Here is a 21589-nt window from a genome sequence, read left to right on the forward strand (position 1 = left end):
AGAGGGACAGGAAGACACAACACTGGACCTGTTTCAACCCCCTGGGGCCTAGGAGAGCTGGCTCTGGGAGACTTCAGCCTCAGCTCCGCCCAGAGGAAGGGCTGCCTAGGGTGAGGACCTATTGGAAGTGGGGTGCTCTGGCTTCCTGGAGGCCACAGAGGAAGGACTATGAGCAGGTGGAGCCTAGGACTGGAGGTCAGACAATCTAGCCAACTGGAGCTTCCAATTTACTCACCTGGCATTGGTGGACAGAGTCTGAGCTCCCAGGGTGGGGACTCCCTGTCTAGGAGGGGATCTGGATGAACACACTGCCACAAAGGGGTGAGGCACACAGGAGCAGCCAGCTATCTACAGGGGCTGTGGGTAATGCTACTGCTGGAGGGTGGAGGGCCAGGAAAGCGTCTTGGGGGGAGTCGGGGCTCAGCACAGCCTTGAAAAGCCAGCTATGGCTCTAAAGCTAAGAGAAAGCCAAATACAGTGAGTAGAAGGCTGGGGTAAGGTGCCAGGGGACACAGACAGGGAGACGTGGGAGGCTAGGGTTGCTCTGGGGCAGCATTAGGTTTTTAAGCAGGATACCTCAAGGCTCCATGGCATTGTGGACCTATCAAGACAGTGGGTGGGTGACCTTCAGGAATAGCAGTGGAAGACAGAGCCTTGTTTGGGGGAAGGGGTGGGACTTCTGCCCTCACTTTCTGGGATAGGGTGTGACACATCTCAATCTTGAAGCCCCCAAATGTCTCCTGCCAACGGGGGCTTCAGGAACACAGGGGGAGCAGAGAACCAAGAGGTTCCACCATCATCCCAGAGCCCCATTTTGTTCAACCTATCACTGAGTAACAAGGTATGGGGATTCTGAGGGGAAAGATGCCCTGCCCTAAGCTCAGCATCCTCCTACAGCTAAAATAAGGACCCGGGTCATGATTCCGATCCCAAGTGCTCACCAGTCTTCCCCTGCTTGGCAGGCAAAATGGGTCACCTGTTGCTTATAGGGACTGGGTTTCTGGCTTGAAAAGCCTTTGCCAATGTTACTGAATTGGCAGGCACCTTCATATAGAATCTTTATCATCTTGTGTGGTGGGTGGCTTGGTCAACCCATTTTACAAATGAAATGGTCTCAGAGAAGTTGATAAACTTCTAAGGCCACCAAGCTGGGAGGAAGTGAATGAAGCAAGATGTAAACCTCAAGCCCTTTAACTGTTTGAGGGTGAGGACTCCTTTCCCTCCTGAGTGGCTGGAGCTTGGTGAGGTCTGCCACCTCGACCTATAGCTGGCTTTGAAATCATCTGTGCCAAAAGGCCACAGCCAAGCCCTGAAACTCAGCTGCCCTACCCCCAGCCCAGAGTCAAGACCGGTGTTTTCCCAAAAAGCTAGAAATGGGAGCCTCTGGGGGGCCTAAAGAAGGCATGTCAAAGCACCTGGTGATCTGAGTAATTTGGTATTTGCCCTTTGGGTTATCCTGTTCTGAGAGGAGCCTGACAGCCTCCTGAAGATACACAAGTGTTATTAGACATGAGGAGACTGAGGCCCAGCAAGAGAACAGAGCTCAGAAGGGTCAAGTACCTGGATTCCTGTTGCCCCAGTCAGTAAGTAGGATTGGCTCATGTGTTAGTGCCCAGCAGTAACCCACTAAAAAGTGATGAATTTTCCTGTAATCCTGGGGCATTTCTAAATCCCCAACACATTGCAGCTCTGTTAAAGGAAAAGCCCTAGGCAGACCTCTGTGAGTTCAAGGCCAGCCTGGTCTACAGAGCTAGTGCCAGGACAGGCTCCAAAGCTAGAGAAACCCTGCTCGAAAAGCCAAAAAAAAGAAAAAAAAGAAAAAGCCCTCTGAGAAGTCTTGTTTCTGGTCCATCAGCGTTGCAGAGAGGAAATTTGATACCAAAAACAAAGGTCATTCCAAAGTTATGTCAATAACCAAGGCGTCTCCTGAATCGGCATCCACCTCGTGTCCTGGTCTCCACCGTGCCCACTGCCATTAGCCACCCAGGCCCCCAAGTCCCGTCTTCCAGCCCTGAGGCGGTGACCTCCTGACCTCTAGTGGCGAGAACGAGGAACTGCACCTCCGCGGCCGGCCCACCAGCTGAGCCCTGGCCAAGCATGTCCGGCCCATTGTCCTCTAGCCAAGTGAACCTCCCGATGCATGGACTCTGGCTGTCGTCGACGCGGATTCGTGCACTGCTTACGGTTTTGCTACCATGTGACGGCTGCAGAGTACGTCCTCAAACTGCAACGCCACAACACAACTTTTGTACTTTCGTCCCGAAGGTGTCCTTTTTAAGTCTTATTTGTTAATATTTATAACGATATATAATTCAGAGTAAATGGGAACATTGTATTGCAATCTCACTAGCTCGAGAAACTCCTTGGAAGATCTGGAGGGCACAAGGGGAAAGGCAACTGAGGGCTTACTGTCCCATGTATTCTTTTTTTTGAAATGGTCTCACTTGTAAACCAGGCTAGTATCCAATTTATGGTGATCCTTCTGCCTCTTATTTACTCCTCACGAAGGTCCCATTTGAAACAGGCTCCCAAGTTACAGATAAGGAAATGGAATGTATGGGGCTGATCAAGCTGCACCTGCCACTAGGACCTGAGTGTGATTCCCGGAACCCAAATAAAAAAAGGCAAGATGAAGCCAGGCGGTGGTGGCAGGGTGGTGGTGTCCTACGCCTTTAATCCCAGCATTCCAGAGGCAGAGGCTGGTGGATCACGAAGTTCGAAGCCACAGTCATCTAGAGAGAGGACAGCCAGGACTACAGAGAAACCCTGTCTCAAAAAAAAAAAAAAAAAAAAAAAAAAAATATCCAAAAACAAAAGAAAAAATAAAAGGGTAAGATATTGTCTTTAATCCTAGCACTCAGGAGGCAGAGGCAGATGACTCTTGAATTTGAGGCCAGCCTGGTCTACACATCCAGTTCCAGAACAGCCAAAGTTACATAGTAAAGATCCTGTATTTAAAAAAAAAAAAAAAAAAAAAAAAAAAAATCAGGATGTGATGTGATAAATTAATAATCCCAGCAACTCCTGACCTGGGGCCTTCTTCCTGGAACAAACACCTGAGAAACAAGAGTCCCTCCATCAACAAGATGGAGGCTGAGAACAGAAAGTTGTCCTCTGACCTCCACCCACCTAAACCAGCTTGCATACTCACTCTCAACCTCCCTCCTTCCTCTCCCTCACTTAAACACACACAATAAATTCTTTAGATAATAAACAAGTTAAAATGTTTGTGCAAACCATACAGGCCTCAAGTCCGGGTCTCCGGAGACGCTGCAGCCCAGATGGGTGCTATTGTCCAGCAGGTCTACAATACATTAATGCTAGGTAGCTGGGAAAGTCACGTGACCTCCGCAGATGGCTCTGATGAGGAGCCCAGAGAGGGCACTGCGGGTGGTCCAGGTGGAGAGAACGGCTGTGGCCTCTTGGAACAAAGGCAGGCCTGGTAGGGCCGGGAACTTCAAGGAGCCCAGCATGACCAGTGGAATGGGCAAGGAATGAGGGCAGAGTACCACAGGCGGGGCTGTCATGACCCCATAAAACTGGCCAGGCGTAGTAGCTCATGTCTGTACTTGAATTTGGCTAAAGATTTGCCAATCTGATCTTATCTGAAAGAACTTTATTTCATGGACTCTTCCTCCTTCCACTTGAAGGTACCTTAGACCTCATCCCTTCTGTGGATTTTGCTTCTGCTGAGTCATGTGAGGACTAGGTACACATACACTTCCCTGTGAAATATTTTCATTGTGCCCCATAGGTTTTAGCATGCTGTTGTTTTCATTCAATTTTAGTAACCTTTACATTTTCAATGGCTCAACATTCAAATGTGTTGTTCACTCTCAAGTTTGTTAAGTATATTCTAGTTTTCATTGATTTCTAGCTTTACTCCACCATGGCTGGACAAACACAGGAGAAATAATCCATATGTGGTAGACAAGAAACCGTTCAGCTGGTAAAGAGCTGGCTTTTGCAAACTCAAGTACTTGTTGACCACACAAACACACACACACACACTCACAATCACAAAAGGAGGGGGACTGGAAATGGTTCCGAGGTTTAGAGCATTGGCTGACTCTCCTGACTTGCTATTACTTTAGAAATTTCTGTGGCTCTGTAAGACCCTCAGAATGAGGAGTCTTCCAGGTTCGGTCGATACCCCAAGAACTCAATGTCCAGTCCAGTTGCTGCAAAACCAAGAGGCTTTAATGAACAGGAAACATTTGCGCAAACGGGCTCCTCCAGCACGCAGGCTAGGGAGAAGCCCCCTCCCCTGGGCCCAGGTGTTTTTAAAGGCAACCCCACAAGCTTAGGGAGGGGGTGGGACCCTCTGTCCATTGAGTACGTGACCCTTGGAGGCCAGATGGTCTGCTATTAGGGTCAGCAGACCTTAGGGCCTCAGGTGTGCTAATTAATCTTGTCTGGGCAAACCAGAGTTATAGCCATCTCTTGACCCTATTTACCACCTGTTGACTCACAGGAAAGGAGGGGCAGTGTGAATTCTTCTTATCTCAGGGCCTTGTGAGAGGAAGCTAGCAAATTCCAAGGAACAGATATTGGTTTCCAGGTTAGTCCATCATTAACATTACTTTTTAGGTCTTTCAGCTCATGTAGTAAAGGCTGGCCTTCCATTCACTACGCAGCTGAAGCGGGCTTTTAACTTACCAAATCTGCTTGGAAATGCTCATGAAGGGCTGGAGATTTCAGTTTAGAGAACTTGTTCTTACAGAGGCTCTGACTTCTGGCAACCACATGGAAGCTCACAACTGCCTGTAACTCCAGATCTAAGGGATGGATAGGACTCCTTCAGGCATCTGTAAGGAACAGACACATACCTGCTACATGTACATACATAGAAGAGTGTAGCTTGAGTTACTTGATCTGCTGCTTCAGTGCCAAATGAACAGAGACGTTATATTAATTATAAACTGTTGGCCGATGGCTAGGGCTTATTGGCTAGCTCTAATTATTAATCCATAAGTACTAATTTATGTATGGCCTTTATCAGAGAATGACTGGCACATCCTATATCCTCCCAGTCTCTACAAGGTCTCCTTGAGGTCTCTCCCTGCCTATCTTTCCCAGAATTCTCATCTCCTAGTCCCGCCTATCTTCCTGCCTCTATTTGCCAGTGTTTTACTCATCAACCAGTAAGAGAAACAGGGAGGACATTACCATCAGAGGATAAACACTTACAAACTTAAAAACAAACTAACTTAGCCAGGCAGTGGTAGCATATGCCTTTCATCCCAACACTTGGAAGGCAGAGGTGCAGATTTCCTAGTTAAGACCAGCCTACGTTACTGCTCCAGGTCCATCCATAACAGCCAGGGATAGAGAAACCCTGTCTTGAAAAAAAAGCAAAAAATGTTAATGCTCATGAATCTTTTAAGTTTGCTCAATACATGGAGAGTCACACTATGGACAATGGCCACCCTTGGGGGTAGAGCCTGATTGGTATAGTGCTGTCCCGTTTGCAAGTTCCAGGCTTTATCCTCAGCCCTACCTATCTATACCTGTGGCATACTTCCAGCAACCTGGAGGCAGGAAGTTCAAAGTCGTCCATAACTGAATTCCCAGGCCAGGCAGAATTAACACAAGACACAACCTCACAATAAAAACGGAACAAAACTCGACATTACTTCAATCTAATAAGACTGCTTGGTAGCTACCTCAAAGTTATCAGGCTCATGGGTTTTTTTGGAGGGGATGTGGGGTAGGAAACATGGTTTCTCTATGTAGTCCTGGCTGCCTTAGAACTCACTCTAAACCAGGTTGACCTCAAACTCCAAACATCCACCTACCTCTGCCTCCCCAGTGCTGTGAGATTAAAGGCATACACTACCACCCCCTGGCCTCAGTTTTGGTTTTTAAAGATTCATCATTAAAAAAAAAGAAAAAAAAAAAAAAAACATACACCACGTGTTTGCTGATGTTTGTGGAGGCCAGGTATCAGTCAGATCTGCTGGAACTGGAACTACAGGCTATGGTGGGTGACCAGATATGGGTTCTTGGAACTAAACGGGTGCTCTCAATCAGTGGGCCATTTTTCCAGCCCTGTGTCCACTGTTTTGACTAGATTACGTCCAGGAGTCATGAAGCATCAGTGTCCAGTGCAGTAACCCTGAACATCTGCATTAAGGCTTTAAAATTTCATCGATGTGGGCATTAATTATCTGGAAACTATTCTGGATATAAAGCAATCAATCATCTGAAACCCCCCTTATGGAGAAGGAATTCACTAAAATCATTGCAACTGCTGGCATGTCATGGAGATAATACTAAAATCTGGCCATGTGCATGCTTATACTAACAATTTGGGAGGCTGGGTTAGCTAGTCTGTGTGAACGTGACCTTGTATAATAACCATGGTCCTCCCTTTGAAAATCAGAAAGCATAGGGCACAGTGGCAAGTGTCTTTAAGACTCTTTAATCCCAGCACTCAGGAGGTAGAGGCAGGCAGATCTCTTTTGAGTTCCAAACCAGCCTGGTCTACAAAGCAAGCTACAGGACAGTCCCCTGTCTTAAAAAGGCTAGGTACCACCATCCACTAAATACACCAGAGTTCAAAAGTACCATGCCATTTTTTAAAAAGTGAACTGTGGGGAGTGTTATCTAATTGAAAACATGTCTTTCAACTCCAGCACTGCAAAAGGTACATTCTCTAACAGGGAGCCTTCACAATGCTACACATGCAAACACTCAACATTGCTTACTGCAGCACCTATATAACAGCAAAACTGGATACACCTTTTGAGTTATTCTTAGGAACTCAGGCATTCAGCAATTTTAAAAGAGACCAAAGTATCTACTCACACTACCATATACACTGCCCCTGAACAAACTATGCACATATTCTACATCTTTCTAGTAAAGGTGATACTAACAAGGGATTCAATTACTCTGTTCTTGCTACTAGCTTTTGCAGTGAGTTAGTGTAATTTTACTTTAGACCAAAGAGGGATTTTGACCTGCCGTACAACTCAAAATTACACAACAGAAAATGACCCATAGCTACACCTGTGTTAAATATGATTGTTGTACTTTAATGATAAACTTAAACATAAATATTGTGTTGCTAACTGGGTTTAAAGACAGGACATGTAATCTACTGACTTGGTTGTTCAACACCATATTAGAAGCATTTTCCCCACACCCCCAATACATACCATTGTGAAACAAGTGATTTATGTAAGATAAAATGGGGAATATTTTCACATTCAGACAAACAATACTGTCAAATGTTTGGACTAGAGATTTTATTTTAGAAGTATAAAGGATGGAGGCATAATATATTTGGCATTTTTAATTTAGGTTTGTTTTATTTAAGTTTAATGTTAATTCCATGCTGTGTTTCAGTAAGAACAATACAGAGTCTGTATCTGTGGCTCCAGTCAGATATCCAGTAGTACAAATTAGCTTCAAGTTACACATACTGAACAAAAGAGGTTGAGCGAGCGAAGGAGGAGGGAAGGAGGCTGAGGAGCAAGGGAGGAGGAAGAGAGTGGAACACGCATGCAGGCTTCCATACCACCTTCAATGCTAACCTGCTTCGGAGGGGGGAGGAGTCGGCAAGAATGAGCAGCCACGGATTGTTGAACTGTTACCAGCACCATGCTTTTCAGCAACACTTCAGCAGAGTTCCAAACACATTTTACAGCAAAACCATTACAACAAACTCCCCCAAAACACCTCAAGTTAACACCCATTAAGTTTAAACATTGGTATAAAATTCAATTTAAACAATTAAAAAAGGAAAAATGACAGCACATATGCCTCTATCATGTGATTAATCTTTCTTAGATGCATCACCTAGAAGTCTAATGGCTTTCAAATGTCATTTCCATTTCTAATGATGATCTTGCCACATGTGGCTGGAGACAATACAGTAATGCTGAAAAAAACCTCTATGCAGTCCTGTTAGTGTTGTAAAGAACCTAAAAGCTGGGACCAGTAAAATCCACAGAAATTCACTCTTGCCTTTAAGAACTTCTGAAAACGGTTTGTTTGTTTTAAAAAAGGGGGAGGGGAGAAAAAAAGAAAAAGAAAGAAAAACAATAGGGCAGGAACCTAAATTCTGAGACCAAATGTGAAAGTCAAATTTGGTGGTTCTCAGTGACAATGGGGAGCTTCCAGGGGGAGGGTGGGGAGGGAGGGTGGTCAGAGATGTGTTCTCTTGTTGGCTTTATTATGTCTCACTGATTTTCATCTTCCACATCCTGCAGCGCTTCTTTATTCTGCTCTTCACCTGTAAGGAACAAGGCATAATTACTTCACACGGTCACAAAGATACCAGTCCAAGCTAAGGGTTCCTAGTTTTACTACAACTGTTAGCAAACTTGAGCAGGCAGAGAGACCTTCTCAAATCTGAGATGCTTAAACCAGGAGCTGCCAACCACGGTCCTGAAACAGTCAAGTGTTAGAGGGTGATAAAATTAAAAAATGTAAAGGCTCAGAAATCAAATGTCTCTGTTAAACAAGCTCTTCATTGAGTACACAGCAGATATACTCTTAAAATGACCTTCAAGTGTTTCTTGAGCCAAATAATCTTTCTCAATAATCTCACCTTTCAAGAACCAACAGTATTTTGCTTTTTATCTTTTGGAGGGGGAGGGTAGGGGCAATCTACCCACCAGCTCAACATCAGGTCTCCCAGGGAATAAAAGCTCCATGAGAGTCCTCCGGTGTTTGGAGAGGATGTGCTACAGACAGGAGGATTTCTTTGTATGCTGGCCAGATAGGCCAAACAGCTGAGTCTTTCCTTCACAGTGAAACACATGGTCACTGAGGTTATTACAGAAGGGCATTTGAGCCAGTTCTCATGCTATTTCTCTTTACTCTTTGAACATGACAATTAGCCTGCCAAGTTTCAAGTTTCAACTGCACTATGACATGCAAGAGAAAGCCAAGTCTATTCACTGGAGAGGGTCATCTACCTACTTATAAGCATTAACTGAGTCAGCCATAGTAAGGAAAACATGCGAAGCTTTTGCTAAAAAAAAAAAAAATAATCCAACAGGTAAAAAATCATATTCTTTTGTATATTATAATATGGAGAATTACTAATTTGAATTAAAAAAAAAAAGAAATCAGTTAACCAGAGGATAGGGTATATGGCATGAACTTAGCATGCAAAAGGCTCTATGTTCAATCCCTAGCGATACATAAAAGAACACATGGAACCACACACTCAGTTAACTGCTACTAAACCAGTTTTTAAAATGCTACTAAACCATGAAAAAAAAAAAAAAAAAAAAAAAAAAAAAAAAACCACAGCCTAACAAGAGAAACCTCTAAGCTGATAAGCTGTCCATTTATAATGCATAAACATGTAGCATTTATACTAAGGCCAGCTTTTTAAACAGCCTGATGCATCACCACAGCTAAGCATCAAGTAAAGCACTCTATCTTATGGTAAGGAAGTTTGACATTGATATGTTATTCAACAAATCAGGTCTTCATCACAAAGGTTCAAGGCCAGCCTGAACTACATAATAAGACCCTGTCTCAAAAGTTGCTTAAAAAGCACATGGACAGTTTAACTTGTAAGACAGAAAAGACATGCAAAAGACAAACATAACCAGCTACTGGTAAAGAATGGAGGCCAACCCTCCAGAGCAATAATGCATCCAAGCTCAGAAACTTGCATATTCAGTCTCATTTGTAACAGGAACACACTGGGAAATGTGCTAACAGACCACAGGAACACGCACAAGCAACTGGCAGACATAACAAGAATCTCAGCCACTCAGACACGAGTCATGAAAGTCACTGCATATGTAAGGCACACAAACTAGACGAGGCAGGTAGCAGGCCACAGCTGTCTCCAGACTTTAGCACCTGAGAATGTAAACAGGTGAGTCTGTAAGGACAGGTGGAACAGACAAGCATGATCAGTGAGACCCCAAATAAAAGCAAAGCTCCCTGCACCACAGCAACGACTTACAAAGTAGTTTTAAGGGAAAGAAGAGTTGGGTTTTCCTTTAGGAATCTACAGTCAAGAAGAGAGGGAGGGAGAATAATCAGATGAGAGCACATTACAGGAAAATAAACCACAAGACAAAGGAAACATCCAGGAGTCAGCTCTGGTCTTTCCAGTTGAATAAACCTCAGGAATTAACCTCTCCAATTCTTCCCTTCACTCCTAAGGAACTTTTGGGACTCACTGCAGGAGGAAAAGGAGCAGCCAGAGCCTACACATTTCCTCTCTGTGAAGTTGTCCTTTTAACAGCATGGCCCTGTTTAAAAAATAAAAAACCTCTGTGCACACATGTATGCTGCAGCATGCACATGTGTGCACAAACGCACTTGTGCACACACACACACACACAAATAGCTATTTTTTAAAAAGGTTTATCTTCTTGGGCTGATAAGATAGCTCAGCAGCAGTTAAGAATACTGGCTGTTCTTGCCAGTATGGATTCAGTTCTCAGCACCCATATGGTGGCTCAGAGCCATCTGTAACTCAAGTTCCATGTGATCTGACACTCTCATCTGGCCTCTGCAGGTACCAGGCAGGCAGTCATGTAGTTACACTAACACACACACACACACACACACACGTGCAAAATACTCAAAAATAAAACAAAAATATTATGCTGAATAAATTAAACCAACCATTAACATACTCTACAGGAAAAAGACATACAAATAGGTAAGTAAAATATAAAACATTAGTTGTTCTCAAGTCAAACACTTAATAACATTATTTTTCATGATTAGAAGTAAAATAAAAGGGCTCTAACTTAAGTCAGGCAGTGGTGGTAGATGCCTTCAATCCCAGTGCTTGGAGGAAGCAGAGTTCCAAGGACAGCCTGGGCTGCACAGAGATACCCTGTCTTGAAATTCAACAGAAAAAAAGTGCTCTAACTAAAGCTGAATGATGGAAAACTGGTAATCCCACAACACATGTACACACACCAATGGAAGAACTCAGTCTGTAAAAGTGTTTGCGACACAAGCATAATACCACAAAAAAAGGGGGGGGGGGCAATTATGATGTAGTGGAGAGAGATGGATCTCTGCAGATGCTGGGGAGCCACCCTAGGCAATCAGTAAGGCTCAGAGCAATGAGATATTCTGTCTGAAACACAAACACACAAACACACAGTGGATGGTACCTCCATGTATACCACAAACTGCTCCACCCACACACAGAGAATTTTTAATAATTTATAAGGCCTAGTAAGACCCGGATAAGACGACATTTTGTTTTCAAGCCTAAAAATATTAAGTTCAATCCCCAGAACCCAAGAAAAGGTGGTGAGCTAGGTGTGGTGGCACACAGAGGCAGGAGGATCTGAGATCAAGGCCAGTCTGGTCCACACAGAGAAACCAGGAGCACACCCACCCCCAAAGTTGGAAAGAAACTGCAAACTTGTCTTCACACTTCCATGTGGATGCACACACAAAACATAAATGAAGTTTAAGCAAACCAAAGTTAAACTTGTATAAATTGTATTTCATTTAATGGGAGGGTAATTGTGGGAGCAGGGTTTCACTATGTAGTTCTGACTAGCCTAGAATTCAGTAGTAGACCAAGATAGCCCACAACTCAGAGATCTGTCTGCCTCAGCCTCTAGAGGGCTGGGATTAGAGGCAAGTGGCTACATTACTTTTATTGACACTGATTGATCACTGATAATGAGCTACAGCAGAATTGCAAAATATGAACTTTCCAAACTTCACAACTAAGCAACTTTCTATAATGATGTAGCTCAGGTAGGCCTCAAATTTATTATACATAGGAAAGTACTCTACCAACTGAAAATCTTAAGACTGGCAAAATGGCTCAGTAGGTAGGAGTTTTTGTTGTAAAAGCAAAATGTCCCCATTACAAATATCCAACACCCACATGAGAGCTGGGCATGGGAGCAAATGCTGCAGTAAGGAAGCAGAGACAGGTAAACGGTGGGAGCTCAATGGACAGCCAGCCTAACCAAAAGGGTGAGCTTCAGGTTCAATGAGACCTTGTCTCAAAAGTAAGGGATTTAAGACACCCCACAACATCATGTGTCTCCACCACATGTGTCTAAATACCAACACTAACATGGCTACACATGTCACATATGCCCACACACACATAACCAGTAAAATAAATAAAACAAGCTGGGGGGGGGATTTTATTTTGAGACCAGGTTTCTCTGTATAGTCCTGGCTACTCTGGAACTTGCTCTCTTGATCAAGCTGGCCTTGAACTTACACCTGTCTTCCAAGTGCTGAGAATAAAGGCATGCACTGCCATTAAGGAGGCCTATCAAGATGGTAGGAAAAGTGTGTAGGAAGTTCATATCATGTATCTTGTTACAATACTTGTCTTGTAATACACAGAGACTTAGTGAGCTTTTAGAAGCTGAACCAAAGAACTTCTCATATTAGTACAAGCCAAAGTCAAAAATCAAACTTAATGTTGTCAGAGAACAGAAATGAATAGCATTCATAACCCATGCACACTTCCAAAGGTCAACCAGAAACTATAGTTAGAAGCTATTAAATATAAGCCTCTGCCTGAGTAACACTCTTAACATTACTGCAATTAAGACAGAAAATCTAAACCAGGCAGTGGTGGCATTCACTTTTGATCCCAAAGGCAGGGACAGGAGGATCTCTGTGAGTTTGAGGTCAGCCTTGTCTACAAAGTGAGGACTGTTACACAGAGAAACCCTGACTTGAAAAACCAAACAAAAACATAGATTAACTTTGGGGTGGGAGATGATTCAATGGTAGGGGTGCTCTTACAGAGTTCATAAATTCTATTCCCTTCATTCATGTGGTAGTTAATTAATGGCCACCTGTAATTCCAGTTCCATGGATCTGACACCCTTTTTCTGGCTTCTTTGGGCTCTGGACATGCATGACATGCTTACACATGCTAGCAAAACACTCGTTTAAAAAAAAAAAATTAAGAAATCTTGGGGCTGGAGAGATGGCTCAGAAGTTAAAAGCACTGACTGTTCTTCCAGAGGACCCAAGTTTAATTCCCAGCATCTACATGATGGCTCACACCTGTAACTCCAGTTCCAGGGGCTCTGACAATCTCTCTTCTGGCCTCTGAAAGCACCAGGTACACATGTGGTACACAGACATATATGTAGGCAAAATACCCATACTCATAAAATAATTGTTTAATAATGAATTAATCTTATTTAAAAAAAAAACCTAATACTTTGTTTCCAATTCCCCACACCAAGTAAATAAAACTAATTCACAATAGTTGTTCAATAGTTTTGTCATCAACCTCAGATAAAACCTATCTTTGGCCAGGCAGTGGTGGCCCAGCCTTTAATTCCAGCACTTGGGAGGCAGAGGCAGAGGCAGGCAGATCTCTATGAGTTCGAGGCCAGCCTGGCCTACAGAGCTAGTTCTAGGACATCTAATGTTACACTAAAATAACTACAAAAACCAATAAAGTGTAGCTAAGTGTTATAACATGTGCTTAACATGCACAAGGGTCTGGATTCTACCTACACACTCATGCAGGCACACAAACCTTAAAAATCAACAAATGTGACAAACTTCAACTTATATATTTGAAGTTAAATTTACACATGCATTCCCACAAGCAGCAATTACTTCCCCCAAAACAATAACTTTGAAAATGAAAACCTAAGAACAGACAATACCAGAATTCTTAAGCATAGACCTAAGGACAGATCATTTTATTTCTTTTAGAACCCTAGAGGAAAATAGTTGCTTTTCAGAGAAAGATTTCTACACAGGGACCAGGGTACAGCCAGAAGAGAAGTATGTACCTGGCACACACAGGCCTCAGGTTTAGAGACCCCTCCCCATGCAGAGATGTGTCATTAATACCTAATAATGCCACATAGTTTCATAAACAACCTCTGCTACCCCCTTCCAGCTGAATTTCGGAAAGGTAAAAGGAAATGATGGGGGACAGAAGATATCTCAGTGGTTAAAAGCACTGCCTGCTCTTCTAAAGGACCCAGGTCCAATTCCCAGCACCAGCAAGGGGGCTTACAAACATCTATAACTCCTATTCTAGGGGAGTCATCATTGCCGCCTTCTGGCCTCTGAGGAAATTCATGCAGCACACAGCACATGTAGGGAAAATACTCAAAACACGTAAGACAAAACAATGGAGTTAAAGATAGATAGATAGATGGATGGATGGATGGATGGATGGATGGATGGATGGATGGATGGCTAAAAAAATGACTCAGTTGTTAAGGGCACTGACTGCTCTTCCAGAGGTCCTGAGTTTAATTCCCAGCAACCACATGGTGGCTCACAACCATCTATAATGAGATCTAATTCCCTCTTCACACGAATAAAATAAATAACTAAAAATAAAGGGGAAATGGTTTCCTGTCATTTTGTCCCTATAATGACTAAAGCAGTATAAGTACTAAAACAACCATTATTAAAGGCAAAACTTTTACAGTTTTGAATATTTGCATAGTATTTCTACACATGTATGAAATTGTCAAATAGGCCTTTTACTTTCTATCAAGGGCCAAGATGGGACTTGGGCACTATTCCCTATAGAAGGAATAAACTTTAACTACTGTAGACAGGCTATGAGTCTAAATTATAAACAAAGATTAACAAACACCAAGAGAAACATCTGGGCTTGCTCACCATCGCCCTGCATGTCTGAGGTCCAGAGCGTCAGGTTATCACGTAGCAGCTGCATGATAAGTGTAGAGTCCTTATAGCTTTCTTCACTCAGCGTGTCCAGTTCTGCAATTGCATCATCAAAAGCTGCTTTTGCCAACCTGAAATAAATGCATCGTCAGTACTCAATTAACAGTAACAATAGGAACAACGAACCTTCTCAGTTATTCCAGTATTCCCACCGCTATAAAGGTAACACAAACGATGAAAGATAACTGAATAAAAACATGTAAGACTGTATTTTTGTTCAAGCTTGCTTTTGATTTAAAAAAAAAAAAAAAAAAAACTTTTTAAAGATGTATTTGTAGAATTTTGTATGGATGCACCTAAAGGTCAGAGCTGCCTCTCCCCCTCCATCAAATAGATATCAAGGACCAAACTCGGGCTAATCAGGCTTGATAAGAAGCATCCCTACCTACTCAGACATCTCAAGAGATACTTGTGTTGCTTTTTAAACACCTTCCTATACGAACCCTTGAAATTTCAAGCCTAGCAAAGAGGGTTAGCAGACAGTAGTATATAAAGACAAGATCTGGTTCCGTGCTAGCTGGGGTGACACAGTTGAGACTATCTCACAGTAATTACATAAATTGCCTCAGTCTTTCAGATACTATGATTACAGGCCTGCACCACCTCACTCAGCTAAGGAATTAATTCTTCTAATAAACAAACAAACAAATAAATGTGTTTGTTTTTCCAGATAGGGTTTCTGTGTTGCCCTGGCTGTCCTGGAACACACTCTAAGGACCAGGCTGGCCTCCAACTCACAAGAGATCCACCTGTCTCTGCCTCCTCATGCTAGGATTAAAGGTGTGCACCACCACCCCCAGCCAAGATTTATTATTTTTGAATACATGTATTTGTATTTATATGCAAGAGAACAGGTGTCAGAGATGAGGCCGGAAGCATCAGATCCCCTGGAGCTGAAGTCACAGGCATTTGTAAGCTGTTCCATGCCGGTGATGGAAATAAACTCAGGCACCCTAATAAGTACATACTCTAATACTGAGCCCCAAGGCACTAATTTTTAATTCAATTTACATAACTATTACAAATAGGCTAGACTGTGAAAATACTCTATACAGTCCATCCTCCAAAATACATTTGTGACAAAGATATTTTCCTGCTGGGAAGTGGTGGCACAAGCCTTTGATCCCAATGTTTGGAAGGAAGAGGCAGTAGGATCTCTGTGAGTTCAAGGCCAGCCCAGCCTTGTCTGTACTGACTGAGTTCTAAGGTAACCCAGGGCTACACAGACAACCCTCCCTAGAAAATCCAAAAAGGTCCAAGTATCTTTGGATAAGACACAAATGTGGCATATGGATACAACTCAGAACCCACCTACCTAAAGGAAAAGAATGGGGGAATTCACTGTCTCCTATAGCCCTAGCTGGCTTTAAATGACCAGCTGTCCTGCCTCCACCTCCACAACACTGGAATACAGGGAATCGCACTGTAACCCAGGCTGACTTCAACTGCACTCATCCTCCTGCCTCAGTCTTCAGATGACTGGGATTACAGGCTAAGCCACTGCCCTTGTATAGAAGATCTATAGATACTGTTACCAAGAAATTACTACAGTAGACAGAAAGATACTTATTATATAAGGTATCTACTTATATAAGACGCCAAGAACAAACAATATCAGGTTAGAAGAGATTGGGGAGTGTAGTTACTACTTAAGCTTAGTTTGGATCAAGTGATGAAATGGCTAGTACTGATGGCTACTAAAAAAAAAAAAAGTGGTGAATTTATTAAACTCCACTCAAGCACTAAACACATACATGAAAATGGTTACAATGAATTCTTTGTAATATACAGGTTTACCAGTACAACAATTCTTAATTTGCATTTACAAATTAAAAACTAGAAACAAGATATAAAAACGGGAGAAAAGCAGGTTGGAGAGATGGCTCAGCGGTTAAATGCATTTACTGCCCCTCTAAGGGGATCCAAGTTCAATTTCCAGCACCATAATTTGCTCAAAACTATGTGATGTCCCTAATTTGTTTACTAGAGAATCAATTCCTTTAAGTTGTCCCAACCTTCATCTGCCATGCTATAGACACATGTATACCACCATACAAAGTCCCCCCCCAAAAAAAGTGCAGAAATTTTAAGTGTGGCAACAGCTTCATAAACACCACTGAGACTGATAATTGTTTGTATTAAACAGAAAAAAAATTACAAAAAAATATGTTCATGCCAGGGAGTGGTGGTGCACGCCTTTGATCCCAGCACTTGGGAGGCAGAGGCAGGTAAATCTCTAAGTTCCAGGACAGCCTGGTCTACAGATCAAGTTCCAGGACAGCCAAGGCTACAAGGGGAAACTATCTCAAAAAACAACCACAAAAAAAAAAAAGTTTACCAAGAATATTATAAATGCATTCTCAGAGAAGTGAGGTGGTAAATGTCTATACTCCCTAACAACTGAAGAATGAGACATGAGAAAGGAACATTCAAAGATAGTCTAGGCAAGATACTTGTTACCAAAACCCTATCATAAGCAAAAGAGTCTAAATGAACACTAAATCATACAAAATAAGTCAACAGAATGCTGTGACAACCTACAAGAAAACAAGGTAGCTCCTCTAGAACCTCTGCACTCCATACTGGGAACTTGCTTCCTCCATAACTTACCTGCAGGCACGGTCAGGGGAATTAAGAATTTCATAGTAGAATACGGAAAAGTTGAGAGCAAGACCTAAACGAATGGGGTGCGTTGGAGGAAGTTCTGTCATCGCAATGTCACTAGCAGCTTTGTAAGCCACGAGGCTGTTTTCTGCGGCCTCCTTCCTGTCGTTTCCTGTAGCAAATTCAGCCAGATACCTGTGGTAGTCCCCTTTCCTACAACACAACAGCAAATAAAAAACACAGTTAGAAAATACTTCTTGGGGCATGACAATTTTCTCTACCATGTAGGACATTACAAAATACAGTTAACAATTAAGACTTTTTAAAAGAAATTTTAAAAAACAACTTCAGAATTCATCAGCTTGACTCATCTTTTCTTACCTTAATATTCTATATTAAAAATTATTGGGAAACTGTCACAGATTATAACTGAAGTAAAAATCGCCTAACTAGTATAAAAGTGTTTCCAAAGAACACATTCATTAGTCACAATACACATTTGCTACAGTGACAATGAGCCCCTACTATTCCTGAGCTATACCCAGCCTTGTAATTTCTCCAGACAGTTAAGATTACACTGTGAACTTCACAGTTTTAGCTGAAAGAGGGAGGAAGCCACAAAAGAAAAAACCCAGGCAGGGTGTGGTAACATATAATGCTAGCACTTAGGAAGCTGATAAAGGATTACTCCAAAGCTGAGGTCACCTGATGATTGAGTTCCAAGCTAACCAGGACTTCCTTGTTCTTAGAATAAACTGGGAATGGTGACACACACCTTAGTCCCAGGAAGCAGAGGTGGACAGATCTCTGACTTCTAGGTTAGCACAGTCTACCATCGTGAGTTCTAGGCCAATGAAGGATATAAATAATGGAAGTAGGTGGGAACGAAACCAAAAGCTAGGTATTTGGTAAAGTACAACAATATCAATTCTTCATTAGTACTGTTTGCAATTAATTAAAACTTAAGTTTTGGTAACTAACCCTCCAATATTAAGCTGTTTAAAGTCAAAAGTTGAAAACCTACATTTAAAAAGTTATGGTTCTAAGGCTAACTTTAAATCTCACATTTTTCCCTTCTAGTATAGAACCTACATTTTATAATAGAAAACCTTGGACTCGCCAGTGTTAGCTGCTGGAATGAGGTGTTTGTCCAGTACATCCAGAATGTCACAACAGATTAACTTGAGCTCAGTTTCAACCTAGAAAAGAGAAAATATCAGATTAAGTTTTGCTATACTCCTACCAGGTTTGATCTTAAACAGAATATCTTTTTCTTATCTCTCTCCAAACTCTTTCTCCAAACCTTAAATTGACAAAAAACTATTCAGAGTATAGAAAGTTTCTTCCTCTCTTATCTATCTATCTATCTATCTATCTATCTATCTATCAAAGAATCACCAGTGAAAATATATAACATTCTATCTAAGTGCTAGGCACTTACATTATAAGGTACCAACTTAACAGCTACTCTTGGTTATTTACTTGACTACACTTGGAAGTAATTAAAACCCAAGCAGCTGGGCATACCTGGGAGGGATTTTACTTCATAGGAATATTTGAGGTAGGACACCTACCCTAAATCTGGATCATGTGAGGTCAGAAGATCCACCCTACCCTGGGCCACACCTTCTGAGGGCAGCCCACATAAGAAGACAAGGATAAAGGAAGAGGGTGCAGTCTCAATCCTCACTCTCACTGGCAAATTCATCTATCCTGAGCCATAGCCTCCTTCCCTAGTGCTAGAAACACTATGGGATTCCAACAGGGAATGAAAACTGGCAGTTCCCTAGGACCTCCCAGAGACTCCAGTACCAGATTGGGAATGCTGAGATATTCAATCTTGTGGACTGAACTACTTCTGAATCCTTGGAGACAGCTAATCTTCGACTACTCAGCCATAGCCTGTAAGTGGCTCATAACTGTGTATGTATACATATACATACAGACATGTGTGTATATTTATTTATTTTAAAGATGTAGCATTTGCTAGAAGGCCATCAACTTAAAAAAAAAACAAACTTACTTTAAAACAGGGCTGGAGAGATGGCTCATGTTTAAGAGCACTCACTGTCTACCTTTCCAGAGGACCTGGGTTCAATTCCCAGCACCCACATAGCAGCTCACAACTATGTGTAATTCCAGTTCCAGGGGAACCAACACCCTTACACAGATTCACCAATGCAAATAATTTTAAAACAATAGGAGAGTGAACTGGGATATAGCTCAGTGGTAGGGTGCTGGTCTAGAATGGAACGATTCCCAGCACCACAACAAATATATGTAAGGAGAAGTAGGTGACAGGATTTGGACCAAAGCAGTTCCAAGATGAAGTCAAAACTCAAACCTAGTACTAATAAGTTCCAACAATTACTCAGTTCATTGTAAAGATAAGAGCCAGTTACAACAGCACAAGTACCTATAGGCCAAAGTAAATTTCAACATGTATCTCTCTTCTGGTTTGTAATGTCTAACACTATCTCGGAACACATGTTAGGGTTTGATGGAGGGTTACATGAGGATATAATGATTTTGTGACAGTCACACGAATATCTGATGTTGGTATTTCTCAAGAAGGGAATTTGAAATGCCAACAAATTGAGAAGCTAATGACCTTCCTCAATTTCTACAGAATAGGTAGAAGTGATATTCACATACCTCAGACGTTTTCTGAAAACAAGTAGCACTACTGTGCTTTATATAAACTTTATCTAACATGCTGGCCTGTGAAACAGGCTTCTCTACTGAACCATGTAAGTTCCTAACTGTTATTAAAGGAACTGTAATAATAAAACTGAGCCATGTGCAAACCACACCAGCGTGTTGGGCTGCCTGTGCCAGGAGTCCCTGGTTTCTAGCTTACAGTTAGTTCTTCCAACATTGAGGAGAGGCGATTGGCCAATCTCTCACAAAAATGTTCATCTTGCTCTCCATTTTCTGTTAATTCAGACACTAAAATTTTCCTTTTATACTCTTGCCCTCAATTCAGTAAGACTGCCTACACCTCTCTTGTGGCTTTTCAAGTTGAGCTCAAGTCGCTGTTACATTCTCTTAGAACCTTACTAGCTACTATTCCAGAGTTCTTGCACCCCATAATACTCAGTCAGCTTCCACATCACTGCATGACCCCCCCCCCCAAGCCCTTCTCCCTCTTTCACTATCTATAGTCCACCTTCTTTCCAGTGACCTGATTTATCATCACAGCAAAAACAAACCACTGGTCTAATCTCCTTCCTCACCTTCCTGTGTTTCACAGCCCTAACTTTCTGCCCTACCCTGGACAATCCCTGGCCGCCTCCTCTTCTTTCTAGTTCCTTATTTCTACTAAGAGGCTCATCAAGACTTCAGACTCTTAGCCTCATCTCCCAAATGACCAGTTTTTCCCTTGTCTCCTCATCACATCCTAAAGTCTTAACCTTAATTTTTCTCAGTTCTTCATGGCTGAGAAACACCAACTTGTCTACCAATCCATATTCTTTGTTCCAAGGTATCTGAGGACAATGATAATCCCAATGTAACTTCATAACACCTCTGGCATGTTCCATAAGCCAGTCCTATCTCCAGTTTTATCACCTATAAATTGGTAACAGCTACCTTTCCAACACCATTTAGTTACACAGAGGCATACAAATATTTATCAAATTGACCTACATGGGGGCTGGCAAGATGGTTCAGATGGTAGGGCTGATGGCCTGAGTTCAAACTCTGGGACCCGTATAGTTTAAGAAGACCAACTCACAAAGTTGCCTTCAGCGCTACACGTGCACCATGGTGATCCCCATGTTCATAAATAAACGAAAAAACTGAAGTTTCTGCCAGGCAATGTTGGTACACATCTTTGATCCCAGTGCTAAGGAGGCAGAAACAGGTGGAGCTCTGTGAGTTCCAGGCCAGCCCAGTCTAGAGTTCCAGGACAGACTCCAGAGCTACAGAGAAACCCTGTCTCAAAAAACCAAAACAAACAACAAAAACTTCTGAAGTTGTCCTGTGTATAAAAAGGTAGTCAATGACGCACAGCAAAAGCAACAATTATGTGTTCTTTACTGCCTATGCCGGACAGTGGTGAAGTGTGCACTCCAAGCCCTCTGTAGTTTCTACAACAAACAGTTCTTGGTTTTTATCCCAAAATATCCTCTAGCCTGTAATTTCTAACTAAGGTAAGTAAAAAGTTAAAAATACAAAATACATTTGCCTATGTGCTTATATAATTTATGAATTAGGTGGTGAATTAAAATACCCATGTCTAACACAAATTACTTAAAGCTATAACCTGAGACTTAGCCAGGCACTCAAAAGAAACACGTTTCCTTTCTCTGCCAGATAGTAA

At 42.2% G+C, this 21589-nt stretch overlaps 1 protein-coding gene across 2 annotated transcripts in view; it reads right to left on the bottom strand.

Moving 5' to 3' along the window:
- Positions 1-7235: 7235 nt before the first annotated feature.
- The window catches only part of Ywhae (tyrosine 3-monooxygenase/tryptophan 5-monooxygenase activation protein epsilon), a 37305-nt gene continuing 22951 nt past the window's right edge, over positions 7236-21589 (bottom strand). Inside the window, exons 3-7 of one of the 2 annotated variants that reach the window (XM_051179985.1) lie at positions 18358-18464; positions 17272-17478; positions 14596-14732; positions 9941-9985; positions 7236-8242 (exon numbers count right to left, since the gene is read on the bottom strand). In XM_051179985.1, the coding sequence (XP_051035942.1) occupies positions 9978-9985; positions 14596-14732; positions 17272-17478; positions 18358-18464 (459 nt within the window). In that variant the 3' untranslated portion in view covers positions 7236-8242; positions 9941-9977. The remainder of the gene's footprint in view (positions 8243-9940; positions 9986-14595; positions 14733-17271; positions 17479-18357; positions 18465-21589) is intronic. The other variant, XM_051179984.1, reaches the window with a different exon arrangement.

This window comes from Phodopus roborovskii, unplaced genomic scaffold, assembly GCF_943737965.1.
Source record: "Phodopus roborovskii unplaced genomic scaffold, PHOROB, whole genome shotgun sequence".
Taxonomy (NCBI): Eukaryota; Metazoa; Chordata; class Mammalia; order Rodentia; family Cricetidae; genus Phodopus; species Phodopus roborovskii.